Here is a 20,518-nt window from a genome sequence, read left to right as displayed (position 1 = left end):
CTTAAATCTAAAGTATGAAAAATATGATCACACACCCAGTATAGAAGCATGACCATGGTGAAATTAAACCAGTTTTAGCCACTTTAAAGGAAGATAAAAATGGAAAAACTTTAAGACAACTTGAAATGTAATGAACTACCTCTTGTACGAGTCAAACAAAAGGACAATTGTGTAAAGTTGAAGTACAAAAAAAAAAAAAGATTTTCAGGAAGGAAGTGGGCACAAGATTGAAATATAACTGGGTTACTGCCAACAGCTCATACCTCTGTGCACCCGTCCAGGTCTCCAAAGACATCAGCAAAGTCTGATGGGCTTTTCTTCAGAGTCTGGTCAGCAGGCAGCGTGTTGTCATTGTATGATGTCACAAACTTAAAGTCACTGGTTCTAGAACCTGTGGTCAGGTATGCATCATAATTGTAAGTGCTGCGTAAAGTTCCTGTGCCATCAACATCTGCGTAATTAGGAGGAAGATAACCGCTGGGGATGGCAACTGCTCCATCAAACAACAGTCTGAGCTTTCTCCTGCGACAAAACCTCAAACCCAGGATGATGATGATAAAAGTCAGGAAAAAGGTGGACACAGACACCAGCGCGATGATCAGATAAGAGGTCAGTTTGGAATTGCTCTCATTATAAGACAGATCCTTCAGTTCTGGCACCTCAGCCAAGTTATCAGAAATAAGTAAATACATGGAACAGGTGGCAGACAGAGAGGGCTGTCCGTTATCATTCACTGCCACTACAAGGTTCTGTTTCATGCTGTCAGATTCAGAAATGTCCCGCTGTGTCCTGATCTCTCCGCTGTGGACACCAATAGTAAAAAGTCCCGGATCAGTGGATTTGACTATTTGATAGGACAGCCAGGCATTCTGTCCGGAGTCCGCGTCCACCGCGATCACTTTGGACACCAGAGAGCCTCCGTGTGCAGCTTTGGGGACCAGCTCGGTCATGAAGGAGTTCCCCTCTGGGGAGGGGTACAGGATCTGAGGAGAGTTGTCATTCACATCTGAGATGAACACACTCACGGTCACGTTGCTGCTGAGAGGAGGAGAACCGTTGTCTCTGGCCATCACGTGGACTTTGAAGCTCCTAAACTGTTCATAATCAAACGACCTCACAGCGTGGATCACACCCGTGTCTCCGTTCACAGACAGATAGGAGGACACCGGGGCACCGTTCACCTCACCAGCTAACAGAGAATAAACCACTGTACCGTTCTGTCTCCAGTCGGGGTCTCGAGCACTAACGGAACATAAAGTGGAGCCCGGTTTGTTATTCTCACTCACATATGCGCTGTACGACTGTTCCTCAAACACAGGTGGGTTGTCGTTGATGTCAGCTACAGATAACTGAACACTTTTAGAAGAGGACAGAGGTGGAGAGCCCTCGTCAGTGGCAGTGATTGTAATGTTGTAATCAGACACTAGTTCACGGTCCAGTTGTCCTGTGGTGACCAGAGAATAATAGTTTTTAATAGAAGGAACCAACTTAAAGGGGACACCCTGCTGGATGGAGCAGCGCACCTGTCGGTTATTCTCAGAGTCTCTGTCCTGCACATTAATGATGCCCACCTCTGTACCAGGTGGAGTGTTCTCTGGTATCGGATTGGTCAGTGACTTCAGATTAACTACAGGGGCGTTGTCATTCACATCAGTGATAGAAATCATTACTTTAGCGTAGGATGACAGCCCCAGCCCATCTTTTGCTTTAACGCGTATTTCAAATGATGTAGTAGTTTCATAGTCAACAGCACCAATTACTCTTATGTCACCTACTTTACGATCAATACTAAATATCTTCTTCACTTCTTCTGTAAGATGTACAAAGTCATACGTCACATCTCCATTAACTCCCTCATCTGCATCACTTGCGCTTACTGTAATCACTACAGTGTCTAAAGGAGAGTTTTCAGGCAGGCTGGCTTTATAAACGGCTTGGCTGAACACTGGGGCGTTATCATTAGCATCCAACACAGTGACGTGTATCATTAATGTACCTGATCTCTGAGGAGATCCACCATCCAAAGCTGTGAGAATTAAATTCATTTCCTGTTGTTTTTCACGATCAAGCTCTTTTTCAAGAACGAGTTCTCTGGTGTTTCCGTTTACAAACAGAATAAAATTTTCATTCTTTTTAAGGCTGTACTGCTGCACTGAATTTTGCCCCACATCCGCATCGTGCGCTTCTTCTATCACAAAACGAGCTCCTCTCACAGCCGACTCTTGAATTTCTATATTAATCCGTTCTTCATTGAATTGTGGTGCGTTGTCATTGATATCTTGAATGTGAAGGCTGATACGATGAAGCTCGAGCGGATTCTCGAGCACAAGCTCGTGTTTTAGGATGCACGAAGCCTTTTCTCCACAAAGCCCCTCGCGGTCAATCCTGTCTGCAACAATCAGCTCTCCGTTATTCATGTTTATGTCACAGTAACGTTTGTCGGTTCCGTCGGCGTCGATGCGGGCTCTCCTGCTGGACAGCGCGCCCGTTTCCATCCCGAGGTCTTTGGCTATATTTCCAATAACGGATCCTCGTTTCATTTCCTCTGGGAAAGAATAGCTCATGTCTCCATGAGCGACATGGAACAAAAGAAGGAAGAAAGAAAACTGACGCGAATGAAACACGAATATCTTCGAATCCATCATAAGAGATGAGTTATTAAGAGGCTGAAAAATAACAAAAAAAAAAAATTGACCTGATCCCCAAAACACAAATCACAACTGCAATTCTCGGGAGGTGGCCCTAACTGAGACACAAGAGCGCAAGAATGCGCGTCCACACCGATGAATACAGGAAATGAAAACTGTTAGGGCTGGTTTTTAGCGCCACCGTGAGTTAGGTTATGCGGAAACACCTTAACACTAAATCTAAGCAAACTACAACTAATGTTCAGTGCATGATTTTTATCTTCTTTAAAAAATATATTTTTATGTAGAATAAATATGCAAAACTTCAGTTACTATAAAGGAGACAATGGGAGAAAAGAGTTTTACATTGTGAATCAAGTAAACAGTTGTAAAATAAAAATAAAAAAAAGAAGAAGAAAAACGTTCAGTCAGTAAGACAACTATAAATGTGCTTATTTGTCTTCATAAAATTATGATATCTTTAATTGTAGGTTGTTGTTGTTTCTACTAAGAGGATTCAGACTTGGCTGTGTGCTGTGGACTGTTCTTCACATAGTGATCACTGCCTTGTTCTCATCACCACACACACATGCAGGTTGTTTAGTTACACTGAGTCAGTTACTGTACTCCAGGTGACTGTTTTATGTTTTTTGTCTCCATCCAGTAGATACTGCTAATGTGCTGCTCTGCTTGACTGTTTTCATACTAGACCCTCTCAACCCAAAGGTTCAAATGTAGCTACGTTTATAATAAAGAATTAGTATAATAAAGAATTGCATTTATATTGCACTTTTCTAGACACTCAAAGCGCTTCACAGTTCCACTATTCATTCACTCTCACATTTACACACTGGTGGAGGCAAACGACAGTTGTATCCACAGCTGCCCTGGGACAGACTGACAGAAGCGAGTTTGTCATATCGTGCCATCAGCCCCTCTGGCCAACACCAGTAGGCAGTAGCGTGAAGTGTCTCGCCCAAGGACACAGCGATGAGGACAGACAGAGCTGGGGCTCGAACCAGCAACCTTCCGTTTACAACATGAGCTTCCCAACCCCCTGAACCACTGTTGCGTTTACAAGACTGGTGCAGGAAAATGTTCATGTGTTTTCGGTATGTTTTTACTCTTATTTCTACTACTGCTATGTTGATATTTTTGGGATTAAATCCTGTTATCCAGGTAGCAGGAGTCACATTTGGATTTCAGAATTACACCTAAATTTACAGTCTAATGTTTTACCTAGTTTCATTTGTTGCTTTTTAAAAAATTAACAAGTGTGCCATGCGGTCACCAGAGTCGCTAAAGAAATCTCAGTTGAGACAGTGCAAACTCAAGAGCTCCAGTTGAACTACACACTGCCTCATTTTACAACTCATCAGTCACATGAATTAGAAATCAACTTTCACGTGTTTTAAAATGAAGATCAAAGACAAAGCTGTTAAAGAAACTGTCCTACTAGTCAAGTGTGATGGAATGTGTTTAAATATAAATACCTAAAAACAGAGAGTAATACACGTTTGCACTCCCTTAGTGTTAAAAAATGTAATTATAATCTAAATTGCTATTGCTTGCAATTAAGATGAATTGCATTCCATCATTTGACAGCTACTTCTGTCCAGCACTAAGAATATATAATGACAGCCATCAGATTACAAAATTTCACCAAATTACTCAGTCTGACATATGATAGGAAAACATCACAGGTATGAGAAGTATGAAATAAATGTAGAAGTGAGCTTTTATAGATGCTTTTTGTGCATCTCCTATTTTAGATAAGGCAGACATAGGAACTAATACAGGTTTGGACATAAGTCTCATATTGAAAATGTAACATGATAGCGAGAATGGGCAAAGATCTTTATTACTACACTGATAATATAGTGCTAAAGATAAATATGTGCTTTAGCACTAAGATAAACTTACAGTATGAAATGTAGCTGACAAATATACACTACTTAAAAAGACCAGCTGTAAAATTCTGCAGCATCTGACCTTCTGTGTATCAACTAACCAGAGGTGTAGAACTACTGACAAAATATCAGTAACATCACAGCTAAAGCACTGGGCATATATTCACAAAGTGTTATTTAATAAATGGTAGTACCGGAAAAAATAAGATGAAATTTTGATTAATTATGCAACTATATCTTCCTAAGAGTAAAGGTTGCTCTCACAGCTTCAGATAGAGGATAAAAGTAATCAATTAGTGAAAAAACAAAACAAACAACAAATAACATGTACAGACAAATAACCACCGCAAGCACGATGCAGAAATACCTATTGTGTTGATGAACATACATCATATGAGCTTGCAAAACTACAATAAATTGAACACACACAAATAAAATATCACACTAAATCTATAAGTATGAAAGCATGAAATTCATCATGTTGAAATTAAACATATTTTAGCCACAACCAGAGAAAGAGAGCTACACCTCTAGGAAACACTTTAGAGGAAAGAAGAAAATGTTAGAATTAATAAACCAACTTTTGCTCCAAGCATTTAAAAAAGGAATTTTGTGATGATAAAGTAGAAGAAAACTGAACTGTTGATTTTCATCTGGCACAAGATTAAAACATGACTTGCTTATTGCCAAGGGGCCATACCTCTGAGCACCCGTCCAGGTCTCCAAAGACATCAGCAAAGTCTGATGGACTTTTCTTCAGAGTCTGGTCAGCAGGCAGTGTGTTGTCATTGTATGATGTCACAAACTTAAAGTCACTGGTTCTTGAACCTGTGGTCAGGTACGCGTCATAATTGTAAGCGCTGCGTAAAGTTCCTGTGCCATCAACATCTGCGTAATTAGGAGGGAGATAACCGCTGGGGATGGCAACTGCTCCATCAAACAACAGTCTGGGCTTTCTCCTGCGACAAAACCTCAAACCCAGGATGATGATGATAAAAGTCAGAAAAAACGTGGACACAGAAACCAGCGCGATGATCAGATAAGAGGTCAGTTTGGAATTGCTCTCATTATAAGACAGATCCTTCAGTTCTGGTACCTCAGCCAAGTTATCAGAAATAAGTAAATACATGGAACAGGTGGCAGACAGAGAGGGCTGTCCATTATCTTTCACTGCCACTACAAGGTTCTGTTTCATGCTGTCAGATTCAGAAATGTCCCGCTGTGTCCTGATCTCTCCGCTGTGGATACCAATAGTAAAAAGTCCCGGATCAGTGGATTTGACTATTTGATAGGACAGCCAAGCGTTCTGTCCGGAGTCCGCGTCCACCGCAATCACTTTGGACACCAGAGAGCCTCCGTGTGCAGCTTTGGGGACCAGCTCGGTCATGAAGGAGTTCCCCTCTGGGGAGGGGTACAGGATCTGAGGAGAGTTGTCATTCACATCTGAGATGAACACACTCACGGTCACGTTGCTGCTGAGAGGAGGAGAGCCGTTGTCTCTGGCCACCACGTGGACTTTAAAACTCCTGAACTGTTCATAATCAAACGACCTCACAGCGTGGATCACACCCGTGTCTCCGTTCACAGACAGATAGGAGGACACCGGGGCACCGTTCACCTCACCAGCTAACAGAGAATAAACCACTGTACCGTTCTGTCTCCAGTCGGGGTCTCGAGCACTAACGGAACATAAAGTGGAGCCCGGTTTGTTATTCTCACTCACATATGCGCTGTACGACTGTTCCTCAAACACAGGTGGGTTGTCGTTGATGTCAGCTACAGATAGCTGAACACTTTTAGAAGAGGACAGAGGTGGAGAGCCCTCGTCAGTGGCAGTGATTGTAATGTTGTAATCAGACACTAGTTCACGGTCCAGTTGTCCTGTGGTGACCAGAGAATAATAGTTTTTAATAGAAGGAACCAACTTAAAGGGGACACCCTGCTGGATGGAGCAGCGCACCTGTCGGTTATTCTCAGAGTCTCTGTCCTGCACATTAATGATGCCCACCTCTGTACCAGGTGGAGTGTTCTCTGGTATCGGATTGGTCAGTGACTTCAGATTAACTACAGGGGCGTTGTCATTCACATCAGTGATAGAAATCATTACTTTAGCGTAGGATGACAGCCCCAGCCCATCTTTTGCTTTGACACGTATTTCAAATGATGTAGTAGTTTCATAGTCAACAACACCAATTACTCTTATGTCACCTACTTTACGATCAATACTAAATATCTTCTTCACTTCTTCAGTAACATGTCCAAAGTCATACGTCACATCTCCATTAACTCCCTCATCTGCATCACTTGCGCTTACTGTAATCACTACAGTGTCTAAATGAGAGTTTTCAGGCAGGCTGGCTTTATAAACGGCTTGGCTGAACACTGGGGCGTTATCGTTAGCATCCAACACAGTGACGTGTATCACTAATGTACCTGATCTCTGAGGAGATCCACCATCCAAAGCTGTGAGAATTAAATTCATTTCCTGTTGTTTTTCACGATCAAGCTCCTTTTCAAGAACGACCTCTATTGTGTTTCCATTTACAGACAAAATAAAATTTTCATTCTTTTTAAGGTTGTACTGCTGCACTGAATTTTGCCCCACATCCGCATCGTGCGCTTCTTCTATCACAAAACGAGCTCCTCTGTCAGCTGACTCTCGAATTTCTATATTAATCCGTTCTTCATTGAATTGTGGTGCGTTGTCATTGATATCTTGAATGTGAAGGCTGATACGATGAAGCTCGAGCGGATTCTCCAGCATAAGCTCGTGTTTTAGGATGCACGAAGCCTTTTCTCCACAAAGCCCCTCGCGGTCAATCCTGTCTGCAACAATCAGCTCTCCGTTATTCATGTTTATGTCACAGTAACGTTTGTCGGTTCCGTCGGCGTCGATGCGGGCTCTCCTGCTGGACAGCGCGCCCGTTTCCATCCCGAGGTCTTTGGCTATATTTCCAATAACGGATCCTCGTTTCATTTCCTCTGGGAAAGAATAGCTCATGTCTCCATGAGCGACATGGAACAAAAGAAGGAAGAAAGAAAACTCACGCGAACGAAACACGAATATCTTCGAATCCATCATAAGAGATGAGTTATTAAGAGGCTGAAAAATAAGAAAAAAAATGACTTGAACCCCAAAACACAAATCACAACTGCAATTCTCGGGAGGTGGCCCTAACTGAGACACAAGAGCGCAAGAATGCGCGTCCACACCGATGAATACAGGAAATGAAAACTGTTAGGACTGGTTTTTAGCGCCACCGTGAGTTAGGTTATGCGGAAACACCTTAACACTAAATCTAAGCAAACTACAACTAATGTTCAGTGCATGATTTTTATCTTCTTTTAAAAAAATATTTTTATGTAGAATAAATAAGCAAAACTTCAGTTACTATAAAGGAAAGAATGGGAGAAAAGAGTTTTACAATGTGAATTAGGTAAATAGTTGTAAAATTAAAAAAAAAAAAAGGAAAAAAAAAAGAATAAAACCGTTCAGTCAGTAAGACAACTATAAATGTGCTTATTTGTCTTCATAAAATTATGATATATTAAATTGTAGGTTGTTGTTGTTTCTACTAAGAGGATTCAGACTTGGCTGTGTGCCTGGAACTGTTCTTCACATAGTGATCACTGCCTTGTTCTCATCACCACACACACACATGCAGGTTGTTTAGTTACACTGAGTCAGTTACTGTACTCCAGGTGACTGTTTTATGTTTTTTGTCTCCATCCAGTAGATACTGCTAATGTGCTGCTCTGCTTGACTGTTTTCATACTAGACCCTCTCAACCCAAAGGCTCAAATGTAGCTACGTTTATAATAAAGAATTAGTATAATAAAGAATTGCATTTATGTTGCACTTTTCTAGACACTCAAAGCGCTTCACAGTTCCACTATTCATTCACTCTCACATTTACACACTGGTGGAGGCAAACGACAGTTGCCAAGACTGGTGCAGGAAAATGTTCATGTGTTTTCGGTATGTTTTTACTCTTATTTCTACTACTGCTATGTTGATATTTTTGGGATTAAATCCTGTTATCCAGGCAGCAGGAGTCACATTTGGATTTCAGAATTACACCTAAATTTACAGTCTAATGTTTTACCTAGTTTCATTTGTTGCTTTTTAAAAAATTAACAAGTGTGCCATGCGGTCACCAGAGTCGCTAAAGAAATCTCAGTTGAGACAGTGCAAACTCAAGAGCTCCAGTTAAACTACACACTGCCTCATTTTACAACTCATCAGTCACATGAATTAGAAATCAACTTTCACGTGTTTTAAAATGAAGATCAAAGACAAAGCTGTTAAATAAACTGTCCTACTAGTCAAGTGTGATGGAATGTGTTTAAATATAAATACCTAAAAACAGAGAGTAATACACGTTTGCACTCCCTTAGTGTGAAAAAATGTAATTATAATCTAAATTGCTATTGCTTGCAATTAAGATGAATTGCATTCCATCATTTGACAGCTACTTCTGTCCAGCACTAAGAATATATAATGACAGCCATCAGATTACAAAATTTCACCAAATTACTCAGTCTGACATATGATAGGAAAACATCACAGGTATGAGAAGTATGAAATAAATGTAGAAGTGAGCTTTTATAGATGCTTTTTGTGCATCTCCTATTTTAGATAAGGCAGACATAGGAACTAATACAGGTTTGGACATAAGTCTCATATTGAAAATGTGACATGATAGCGAGAATGGGCAAAGATCTTTATTACTACACTGATAATATAGTGCTAAAGATAAATATGTGCTTTAACACTAAGATAAACTTACAGTATGAAATGTAGCTGACAAATATACACTACTTAAAAAGACCAACTGTAAAATTCTGCAGCATCTGACCTTCTGTGTATCAACTAACCAGAGGTGTAGAACTACTGACAAAATATCAGTAACAACACAGCTAAAGCACTGGGCATATATTCACAAAGTGTTATTTAATAAATGGTAGTACCGGAAAAAATAAGATGAAAGTTTGATTACATTATACAACAATATCTTCCTAAGAGTAAAGGTTGCTCTCACAGCTTCAGATAGAGGATAAAAGTAATCAATTAGTGAAAAAACAAAACAAACAACAAATAACATGTACAGACAAATAACCACCGCAAGCACGATGCAGAAATACCTATTGTGTTGATGAACATACATCATATGAGCTTGCAAAACTACAATAAATTGAACACACACAAATAAAATATCACACTAAATCTATAAGTATGAAAGCATGAAATTCATCATGTTGAAATTAAACATATTTTAGCCACAACCAGAGAAAGAGAGCTACACCTCTAGGAAACACTTTAGAGGAAAGAAGAAAATGTTAGAATTAATAAACCAACTTTTGCTCCAAGCATTTAAAAAAAGAATTTTGTGATGATAAAGTAGAAGAAAACTGAACTGTTGATTTTCATCTGGCACAAGATTAAAACATGACTTGCTTATTGCCAAGGGGCCATACCTCTGAGCACCCGTCCAGGTCTCCAAAGACATCAGCAAAGTCTGATGGACTTTTCTTCAGAGTCTGGTCAGCAGGCAGTGTGTTGTCATTGTATGATGTCACAAACTTAAAGTCACTGGTTCTTGAACCTGTGGTCAGGTACGCGTCATAATTGTAAGCGCTGCGTAAAGTTCCTGTGCCATCAACATCTGCGTAATTAGGAGGGAGATAACCGCTGGGGATGGCAACTGCTCCATCAAACAACAGTCTGGGCTTTCTCCTGCGACAAAACCTCAAACCCAGGATGATGATGATGAAAGTCAGAAAAAAAGTGGACACAGACACCAGCGCGATGATCAGATAAGAGGTCAGTTTGGAATTGCTCTCATTATAAGACAGATCCTTCAGTTCTGGTACCTCAGCCAAGTTATCAGAAATAAGTAAATACATGGAACAGGTGGCAGACAGAGAGGGCTGTCCATTATCTTTCACTGCCACTACAAGGTTCTGTTTCATGCTGTCAGATTCAGAAATGTCCCGCTGTGTCCTGATCTCTCCACTGTGGACACCAATAGTAAAAAGTCCCGGATCAGTAGATTTGACTATTTGATAGGACAGCCAAGCGTTCTGTCCGGAGTCTGCATCCACCGCAATCACTTTGGACACCAGAGAGCCTCCGTGTGCAGCTTTGGGGACCAGCTCGGTCATGAAGGAGTTGCCCTCTGGGGAGGGGTACAGGATCTGAGGAGACTTGTCATTCACATCTGAGATGAACACACTCACGGTCACATTGCTGCTGAGAGGAGGAGAACCGTTGTCTCTGGCCATCACGTGGACTTTAAAACTCCTGAACTGTTCATAATCAAACGACCTCACAGCATGGATCACACCCGTGTCTCCGTTCACAGACAGATAGGAGGACACCGGGGCACCGTTCACCTCACCAGCTAACAGAGAATAAACCACTGTACCGTTCTGTCTCCAGTCGGGGTCTCGAGCACTAACGGAACATAAAGTGGAGCCAGGTTTGTTATTCTCACTCATATATGCGCTGTACGACTGTTCCTCAAACACAGGTGGGTTGTCGTTGATGTCAGCTACTGATAACTGAACACTTTTAGAAGAGGACAGAGGTGGAGAGCCCTCGTCAGTGGCAGTGATTGTAATGTTGTAATCAGACACTAGTTCACGGTCCAGTTGTCCCGTAGTCACCAGAGAATAATAGTTTTTAATAGAAGGAACCAACTTAAAGGGGACACCCTGCTGGATGGAGCAGCGGACCTGTCGGTTATTCTCAGAATCTCTGTCCTGCACGTTAATGATGCCCACCTCTGTACCAGGTGGAGTGTTCTCTGGTATCGGATTGGTCAGTGACTTCAGATTAACTACAGGGGCGTTGTCATTCACATCAGTGATAGAAATCATTACTTTAGCGTAGGATGACAGCCCCAGCCCATCTTTTGCTTTGACACGTATTTCAAATGATGTAGTAGTTTCATAGTCAACAACACCAATTACTCTTATGTCACCTACTTTACGATCAATACTAAATATCTTCTTCACTTCTTCAGTAACATGTCCAAAGTCATACGTCACATCTCCATTAACTCCCTCATCTGCATCACTTGCGCTTACTGTAATCACTACAGTGTCTCTTGAATTTCTATATTAATCCGTTCTCCATTGAATTGTGGTGCGTTGTCATTGATATCTTGAATGTGAAGGCTGATACGATGAAGCTCGAGCGGATTCTCCAGCATAAACTCGTGTTTTAGGATGCACGAAGCCTTTTCTCCACAAAGCCCCTCGCGGTCAATCCTGTCTGCAACAATCAGCTCTCCGTTACTCATGTTTATGTCACAGTAACGTTTGTCGGTTCCGTCGGCGTCGATGCGGGCTCTCCTGCTGGACAGCGCGCCCGTTTCCATCCCGAGGTCTTTGGCTATATTTCCAATAACGGATCCTCTTTTCATTTCCTCTGGGAAAGAATAGCTCATGTCTCCATGAGCGACATGCAGCAGAAGGAAGAAACAAATGTTCCAAGCCTGAAACGCAATAGTATTCAATTCCATCTTCAATGATACACCTCTAATACGTTAAAGCAATAACGCAGCAAAGATAGCACACAAGCAGAAATAGGAACTGCAATTCAGCGCGTCTCGGGCTAAACCTAGAGCAGGCAGCGGGCGTGCAAGACAGAAAGTCCACAAAGAAAAGAGGAATTCAGTCTTTTAGGGCTGGTGTATAGCGACACCGTGAGTTCAAAAATGACACTGACCCAAGCTTATCCAAGTTAAATGCCTAAATGCACTCAATAGATACTGCAAGATCGGGGTGTTTTATTTTAATACACGTTTAGTGACTATATTATTACTTAATGGCATATGGCATAAATCTATATCTGTAGGGCCTAGAAATACTGATATCACTATATGTTTACGACTGAACGACAAACTGTGGCTTCCCTCTCTTTGTAGCCTTTCGGAAATCAGCCTAATTGTGTATTAACAAAAATTTCATGTTGCTGGTTCCAGCGTAATCACACGCATTGAGTTTACCTATTTAAATTATGACCAAGGTTAATGTTGTTGATGTCCCATAGGACACAAAGCACAGGAAAAAAATAAAATAAAATTGTAAAATACATGAAAAATTCAAGACAGAAAGATTAAAAAACCCATATTATCCAAGTTCAGTATACTAACATCAAACTGAATTTTTATGACTGCTTCAAAAAAAACTTTTTTTTAAGTACACTGAAAAGGAAACTGGCCGATGCACCTGTTTCTTTTCTTCTCAGACAAAAGAAAATTAATATTGTTTTTGTTTTTTTGTTTTTTTTAAATAACTGAATCAAGACGGAGGATGCAGTCTGAAATTTAGTATCCTTTCATAAAAAATAGTTTTATGTTAGCAACTAAGCAATTATTCAGTAAATTTTTTCTGTTGGAAGTCAGATTTCTTTCAGTTGTATCCCAGCTACTATTGCATGCATTAAGGTGAAATTTATGTGGATTTTACTGAGTCATCTGGACTTTTTAAAATAAACTAACAAATTCCCTGCAGCCTTTGCTAAGCTCATAAATGTGATGGTACCTCAAATTTACATTAGGCCAGAATCTACTTATTAGTACTGTGATTTTGAGGTAATATCAGAAGTGAGTAAAAGTGTCACAAGTCAGACTGAAATTCTAAAACAAAGTGGGGATTTAACTGTACTGAATTGTTGCTAGGCTGAATGTTTTTCTAGAACAGTTAACCACACACAAAAACACTTTGAACTAGATGTTAACAAGTTGCATATGAAGCCTGATCACTAAACTGACCGTATCATCAGAAGCTTATTACAGTCAGCTGAGAGACAGAAAAGAAACTTCATCAGATGCAGAATTGCTAAGTAAAACACAAGCATACAGTCAGAGAGAGAGAGAGAGCAAGTGCAAGACAAGGATACACAGTTTGGGTCTGTTTCAAACATAAATATATTTTGTATTGGACAACTGGCAAAAGTCCTATTTTTAAGTTAATTTAAGTGTGATATTTCTTTCAGGAAAAGAAGAGTGTGTAAGTATCACAATAGGAGAGAAAATGATAATGCAATATATCATATTTACAGTACAATATGAGTGAGAATAATATAAACTCTGTGGGAGTGCCTACTCTGGGGTAGGACACCTGTGATGAACCAACTTCACGCTGACAAAGGAGCAATATTAAGCCACTCTCAAGAGAAATGTTAATAACTATTTTTGTCAACACCAAAGCTTTGAAAGACCACTAAAAGACCAACTTTTCCTAACAAAAAAGAAGGTGTATGCATCCATCTTTTGGACCATGCTGTATATAACAATGTGCTACACAAACAAAAACAAAAAATAATTCTTAGGATTATGGTTATATAAAATAAGTAAATAGAATGATTATTGACTGTGTCATCTATGAGAAATAATATACTTTTGTAAACATGGCCAATGATAATATTTTCTATTCAAAAATGATCAAGGACTATTGAGGAGAATGTATTAACAATTTTAGAAGTATAGTAAGGCTGATTACTTAGACTGAGTTACATTGTATGGTGTTACTAAGCCTATTAATCACTAGTTTATATTGTTATTAGAGAAGCCTTTCTTTCTGTCAAGTCTTCAGACCTGTTGCATTTGTTTTTTTCCTAAACATGTGATTCCAATCTTTATTCTTCTAAGTGATTGAGCAGTAAAATGATAAAGACAAACTGAAAACAACATGAAAACATGTTAAACTTTAAAAAGTGACTGTCAACTTGTCAACTTTTATGTAGGCCAAAGGAATAAAAATAATAAATTCCATCATCTATATGAGAAAAAAAAAACTTATATAGAACTTAATGTTTCAACCACATAACCTTAAAGTCTCTAATTAGATAAAAAAAATAATACCTGTGGAAGTCCAAACACACTTGATCAGGAAAAAACTGCTGGACTACCAGGAAAATGAATACCAAGACAAAAGTCAAGCCTATAGATATAATGCAATATGATGAAACTTTCTCTCAAGGTAGGTTTTGTGGGAGGAAGGAGTTGGACCAAAAATGCTAAAAACCAGCTTTATGGCTGTGCTTTGGCCAAAACACCAAAATAAAGCAAAACATGAAAATGTTAACCGAAAATGTTACTCTTCTAGAAAATTGTACCACAGGGAAGGACACATATGTGAGGGAGAATGCAACAAAGAAAGACAGAGACAATATGAAACACACAGGCTAAATAACAATGAAAGTAGAACCAAAATAAAAGGATTGTAGTTTTTTGTACATTAACACCGTTATTGTTAGGAAAGAAAGTTGGCTTATTTAAATATCTATCAACAAAAATTTAATACAAGTGAGAGAGAAAAACAAAAAATGAAAATAGGACAAAGGGCATCCTCCTACCTCAGGAGTCCTATCACTATCTCCAAAAACATCAGCAAAGTCTGATGGGCTTTTCTTCAGAGTCTGGTCAGCAGGCAGCGTGTTGTCATTGTATGATGTCACAAACTTAAAGTCACTGGTTCTTGAACCTGTGGTCAGGTACGCATCATAATTGCAAGCGCTGCGTAAAGTTCCTGCGCCATCAACATCTGCGTAATTAGGAGGGAGATAACCGCTGGGGATGGCAACTGCTCCATCAAACAACAGTCTGGGCTTTCTCCTGCGACAAAACCTCAAACCCAGGATGATGATGATAAAAGTCAGGAAAAAGGTGGACACAGACACCAGCGCGATGATCAGATAAGAGGTCAGTTTGGAATTGCTCTCATTATAAGACAGATCCTTCAGTTCTGGCACCTCAGCCAAGTTATCAGAAATAAGTAAATACATGGAACAGGTGGCAGACAGAGAGGGCTGTCCGTTATCTTTCACTGCCACTACAAGGTTCTGTTTCATGCTGTCAGATTCAGAAATGTCCCGCTGTGTCCTGATCTCTCCGCTGTGGACACCAATGGTAAAAAGTCCTGGATCTGTGGATTTCACTATTTGATAGGACAGCCAGGCGTTCTGTCCGGAGTCCGCGTCCACCGCGATCACTTTGGACACCAGAGAGCCTCCGTGTGCAGCTTTGGGGACCAGCTCGGTCATGAAGGAGTTGCCTTCCGGGGAGGGGTACAGGATCTGAGGAGAGTTGTCATTCACATCTGAGATGAACACACTCACGGTCACGTTGCTGCTGAGAGGAGGAGAACCGTTGTCTCTGGCCATCACGTGGATTTTAAATCTCCTGAACTGTTCATAATCAAACGACCTCACAGCGTGGATCACACCCGTGTCTCCGTTCACAGACAGATAGGAGGACACCGGGGCACCGTTCACCTCACCAGCTAACAGAGAATAAACCACTGTACCGTTCTGTCTCCAGTCGGGGTCTCGAGCACTAACGGAACATAAAGTGGAGCCCGGTTTGTTATTCTCACTCACATATGCGCTGTACGACTGTTCCTCAAACACAGGTGAGTTGTCGTTGATGTCAGCTACAGATAACTGAACACTTTTAGAAGAGGACAGAGGTGGAGAGCCCTCATCAGTGGCAGTGATTGTAATGTTGTAATCAGACACTAGTTCACGGTCCAGTTGTCCTGTGGTCACCAGAGAATAATAGTTTTTAATAGAAGGAACCAACTTAAAGGGGACACCCTGCTGGATGGAGCAGCGGACCTGTCGGTTATTCTCAGAATCTCTGTCCTGCACGTTAATGATGCCAACCTCTGTACCAGGTGGGGCGTTCTCAGGTATGGGGTTAGACAATGATTTCAGATTTATAAATGGTGCATTGTCGTTCTCATCAGTTATATCAATAACAACTTTTGCTTCTGAAGACAGGCCATAACCGTCTTTTGCTTCAACAGGCAATTCGTATTTCGACCCCTCTTCATAATCGATATCACCTGTAACAAGAATTTCTCCCGTTTTGGGATCAAGTGAAAAAAGCTTTTCTAATTTATCAGAAGGTCGACTAAATTCATAAGTAACCTCTCCATTAACGCCCTCATCTGCATCTGATGCGTTTATTCTGATAACTGGGGTTTTCAGTGGTGAGTTTTCCGGTATACTGGCTCTATATACGGCCTCTGTGAACACGGGGGCGTTATCATTAGCATCAAGAACAATTACGTGTATGACCACTGTCCCTGATTTCCGAGGGGAGCCACCATCCATGGCTGTGAGCAGTAATTTCATTTCCTGCTTCTCTTCTCGGTCTAACTCCGTATCTAAAACCAGCTCACCGTATTTACTGCCAGAACTTGTCGTCTGAATGCTGAACACAAAGTGAGCGTTTTCTTGTAAAATGTAGTCTTGAACGGAATTTTGACCTATATCTGCGTCATGTGCTCTATTAATGCGATACCTGGCTCCTTTGTCCGCTGATTCTCTAATTTCCAGCTTTATAATATCTTTCGGAAAGATTGGCGCATTGTCGTTTATGTCCTGCACCTGTAGGGACAACCGGTGCAGCTCCAACGGATTCTCTAACAGCAAGTCGAATTTGAGAACACACGAAGGCCTTTCTCCACAGTGCTCCTCTCGGTCTATTCTCTCCGCAACGAATAAATCTCCGCTTCTCTGGTTTATTCCACAATACTGTCTTTCGCTTCCTTCCAAGTCAACACGAGGTTTTCGAGCAGATAGCCGACCCAGATCCAGCCCGAGATCTTTAGCGATATTTCCAATAACAGATCCGCGTTTCAGCTCCTCTTGTACGGAATAGCTCAGATCTCCGTTTGCGTATTGCGCCATAACAAAGAAAAACACAAAACTGAGACTTTGACAAAGACTTCGGCTCTGCATCATCCTGAGAAAGCACTACACAGTTTAAAACACGCTATTTGAACGCTTAAGAAATACGTCCCTAGATCAGTATATGAGCCTTTCAAGCCACTGTCGATGCTGTTGATGACTAGATAAAGCAGTGTGCTCGTTCTGATGGGTGGTGTGCAACATGGGTTCAACACTAAGTCCATAGCTGGTGTATAGTGACACCGTGAGTGCAAAGGATATATAATAATATCAGAAAGTATTTTTAAATGCCTTTTCTGTTGTTGTTTTTGTTGTTGTTGTTGTTGTTGTTGGGTTGTTTTTTTTTGACGAAGTGGTTGTTCAAAAGTAAACTTTAATAAAATCGTAAGAAAGTGTAATAATACGCTATTTTTTTTATTTTACTTTGTTATTTATTTATTTATTTTGTGCTATATGTTTAATTCAACGGCGATGCTCATATCATGTGTTACAAGGGTTTTGAAAATAATGTCTCTCTCTAAGGTGGTCCTCCTAAAGAATGCGATAATCATAGAAAACTTTGACGTGCGATACAACATTTTCAGCAGATCATTTCCTCTAGTTTGTAAGGCATTTCAAAATCACATCGAAGTCAAAAACTCTCCAACCCTCTTTAACACTTTCTCTCTCTCTCTATGTCTTGCAACAATTTTTCTTTCCTTTTCTCCCCCCAAGAAAGTTCCAATAAATTTCCCATGACAAGTAAAAAAAAAAGTGTTCACCGATATCACCGAAGGCCACGACTATGACCTAACAGATAATTAAAATGAGTGGTACATTACAAACTGACCTTAACGAGGGCTATTTTGGTGTTTATGTTTCACTCCGTATAAAAAGGTAAAAGAGATGTTTACATTATGATTGCTGTGGGATCTTAAATAGTAACAGAGAATTATAAACATTCAGAAAAGCGCGGTTAACGGCGTAGAAAACAAAATATACATGTAATACTTCAGTTACAGACGCTTAAACACTAGGCCGCCGATAACCATTTTCCTTTAGTCACTCCAATGATGTGATCTGTTTTCCTAATAATAAAAGGTAATTTTTTAAAAAGGCAAACTGCAACACAATAAACGAGGCACATATGTGTCGGTGAGAAATAACTTCACTGTACTATATTGAATCGATGTGCAACTTTGCTAAAACAATGTCGGACTCTGTAGTTTTCTCTGGTCCCCTCCCCAATCAGACCAGGAGTGACATGTTTAGCCGCATGTTCTCCTTAAATTGCTGGCTGTCTGAGTGGTGTCCCAGAAACGATGTGGGCTTCATAGATAATTGGCAAACCTTCTGGAGGAAACCTGGTCTTGTTAGGAGAGACGGCATCCATCCCACTTTGGATGGAGCAGCTCTCATTTCTAGAAATATGGACAAATTTATTAAACCCCCCAAAATATGACTATCCAGAGTTGGGACCAGGAAGCAGAGTTGCAGTCTTACACGCCTCTCTGCAGCTTCTCTCCTCCTGCTACCCCCCCAAAAACCCATCTCCATAGAAACTGTGTTAGCTTCCAAAAAGACAAAAAACAAACTAAAAACCAGCAACAAACAACTTAAACATAAACAATTACAAAGAAAGAACAGTACAGTATCCACATCTGAACCAAAGAGTAAAACAGTGAAATGTGGATTATTAAATATTAGGTCTCTCTCCTCCAAGTCTCTGTTAGTACATGACTTAATAATTGATCAACAAATTGATTTACTCTGCCTTACAGAAACCTGGTTGCAGCAGGATGATTATGTTAGTTTAAATGAATCAACACCCCCGAGTCATTCTAACTACCAGAAACCTCGAAGCACAGGCCGAGGGGGCGGTGTGGCAGCAATTTTTCACACCAGCCTATTAATTAATGAAAGACCAAGACAGACTTTTAATTCATTTGAAAGCCTGATGCTTAACATTGTCCACCCCAGCTGTGAAACTCAGAAACCAGTCTTACTTGTTATCATCTATCGTCCACCTGGGCCTTACACAGAGTTTCTGTCTGATTTCTCAGACTTTATATCTAATTTAGTTCTGAGCTCAAATAAAATAATTATTGTGGGTGATTTTAACATCCATGTAGATGCTAAAAATGACAGCCTCAACATGGCATTTAGTCTGTTATTAGACTCAATCGGCTTCTCTAAAAATGTAAAAGAACCCACCCACCACTTTAATCACACTCTAGATCTTGTTTTAACATATGGCATAGAAACTGAACATTTAACAGTGTTTCCTGAAAACCCTCTCCTGTCTGATCATTTCCTGATAACATTTACATTTACAATAATTGATTACACAGCGGTGGAGAGTAGATTTTATCAAAGTAGATGTCTTTCTGAAAGCGCTGTAACTAAGTTTAAGAATATAATCCACCCACTGTTATCATCTTCAATGCCCTGTACCAACACAGAGCAGAGCAGCTATCTGAACGCTACTCCAACAGAGGTCGATTATCTTGTTAATAATTTCACCTCCTCACTACGTACGACTCTGGATACTGTAGCTCCAGTGAAAACTAAGGTCTCTAATCAGAAGTACCTGACTCCGTGGTATAATTCTCAAACACGTACCCTAAAGCAGATGACTCGTAATCTGGAGAGGAAATGGCGTGTCACAAATTTAGAGGATCATCATTTAGCCTGGAGAAATAGTTTGCTGCTTTATAAGAAAGCCCTCCGCAAAGCCAGAACATCTTACTATTCATCACTGATTGAAGAAAATAAGAACAACCCCAGGTTTCTCTTCAGCACTGTAGCCAGGCTGACAAACAGTCAGAGCTCTGTTGAGCCAACCATCCCTTTAACGTTAACTAGTAATGACTTCATGAACTTCTTCACAAATAAAATTTTTATCATTAGAGAAAAAATTACCAGTAATCATCCCACAGATGTAATATTATCTACAGCTACTCTTAGTACCATTGATGTTAAGTTAGACTCTTTTTCTCCAATTGATCTTTCTGAGTTAACTTCAATAATTACTTCCTCCAAACCATCAACGTGTCTTTTAGACCCCATTCCTACAAAACTGCTCAAAGAAGTCCTGCCATTAATTAATTCTTCGATCTTAAATATGATCAACCTATCTCTAATAATCGGCTATGTACCACAGGCCTTCAAGCTGGCTGTAGTTAAACCTTTACTCAAAAAGCCATCTCTAGACCCAGCAGTCTTAGCTAATTATAGGCCAATCTCCAACCTTCCTTTCATATCAAAAATCCTTGAAAGAGTAGTTGTCAAAC

At 40.3% G+C, this 20,518-nt stretch overlaps 1 protein-coding gene and 1 pseudogene across 22 annotated transcripts in view; both read right to left on the bottom strand.

Moving 5' to 3' along the window:
- LOC146392385 (protocadherin gamma-C5-like) overlaps positions 1–20,518 on the bottom strand; it is a 308,150-nt gene that overhangs the window by 216,153 nt on the left and 71,479 nt on the right. Inside the window, exon 1 of one of the 22 annotated variants that reach the window (XM_084946752.1) lies at positions 14,907–17,455. The exons of 18 other annotated variants lie outside the window; for them this stretch is intronic. In XM_084946752.1, the coding sequence (XP_084802878.1) occupies positions 14,907–17,300 (2,394 nt within the window). In that variant the 5' untranslated portion in view covers positions 17,301–17,455. Of the gene's footprint in view, positions 1–5,237; positions 7,764–14,906; positions 17,456–20,518 lie in introns of those variants that run through there. 3 more of the 22 variants (XM_084946910.1, XM_084946966.1, XM_084946999.1) reach the window with 3 other exon arrangements.
- LOC146392387 (protocadherin gamma-A12 pseudogene) lies at positions 8,031–11,922 on the bottom strand (annotated as a pseudogene).

Source organism: Perissodus microlepis, chromosome 2 (genome assembly GCF_051167445.1).
Source record: "Perissodus microlepis isolate ML-2025 ecotype Zambia chromosome 2, ASM5116744v1, whole genome shotgun sequence".
NCBI lineage: Eukaryota > Metazoa > Chordata > Actinopteri > Cichliformes > Cichlidae > Perissodus > Perissodus microlepis.
The sequence above is the reverse complement of the archived record's forward strand: the minus strand, read 5'-3'. Positions and strand labels throughout refer to the sequence as shown.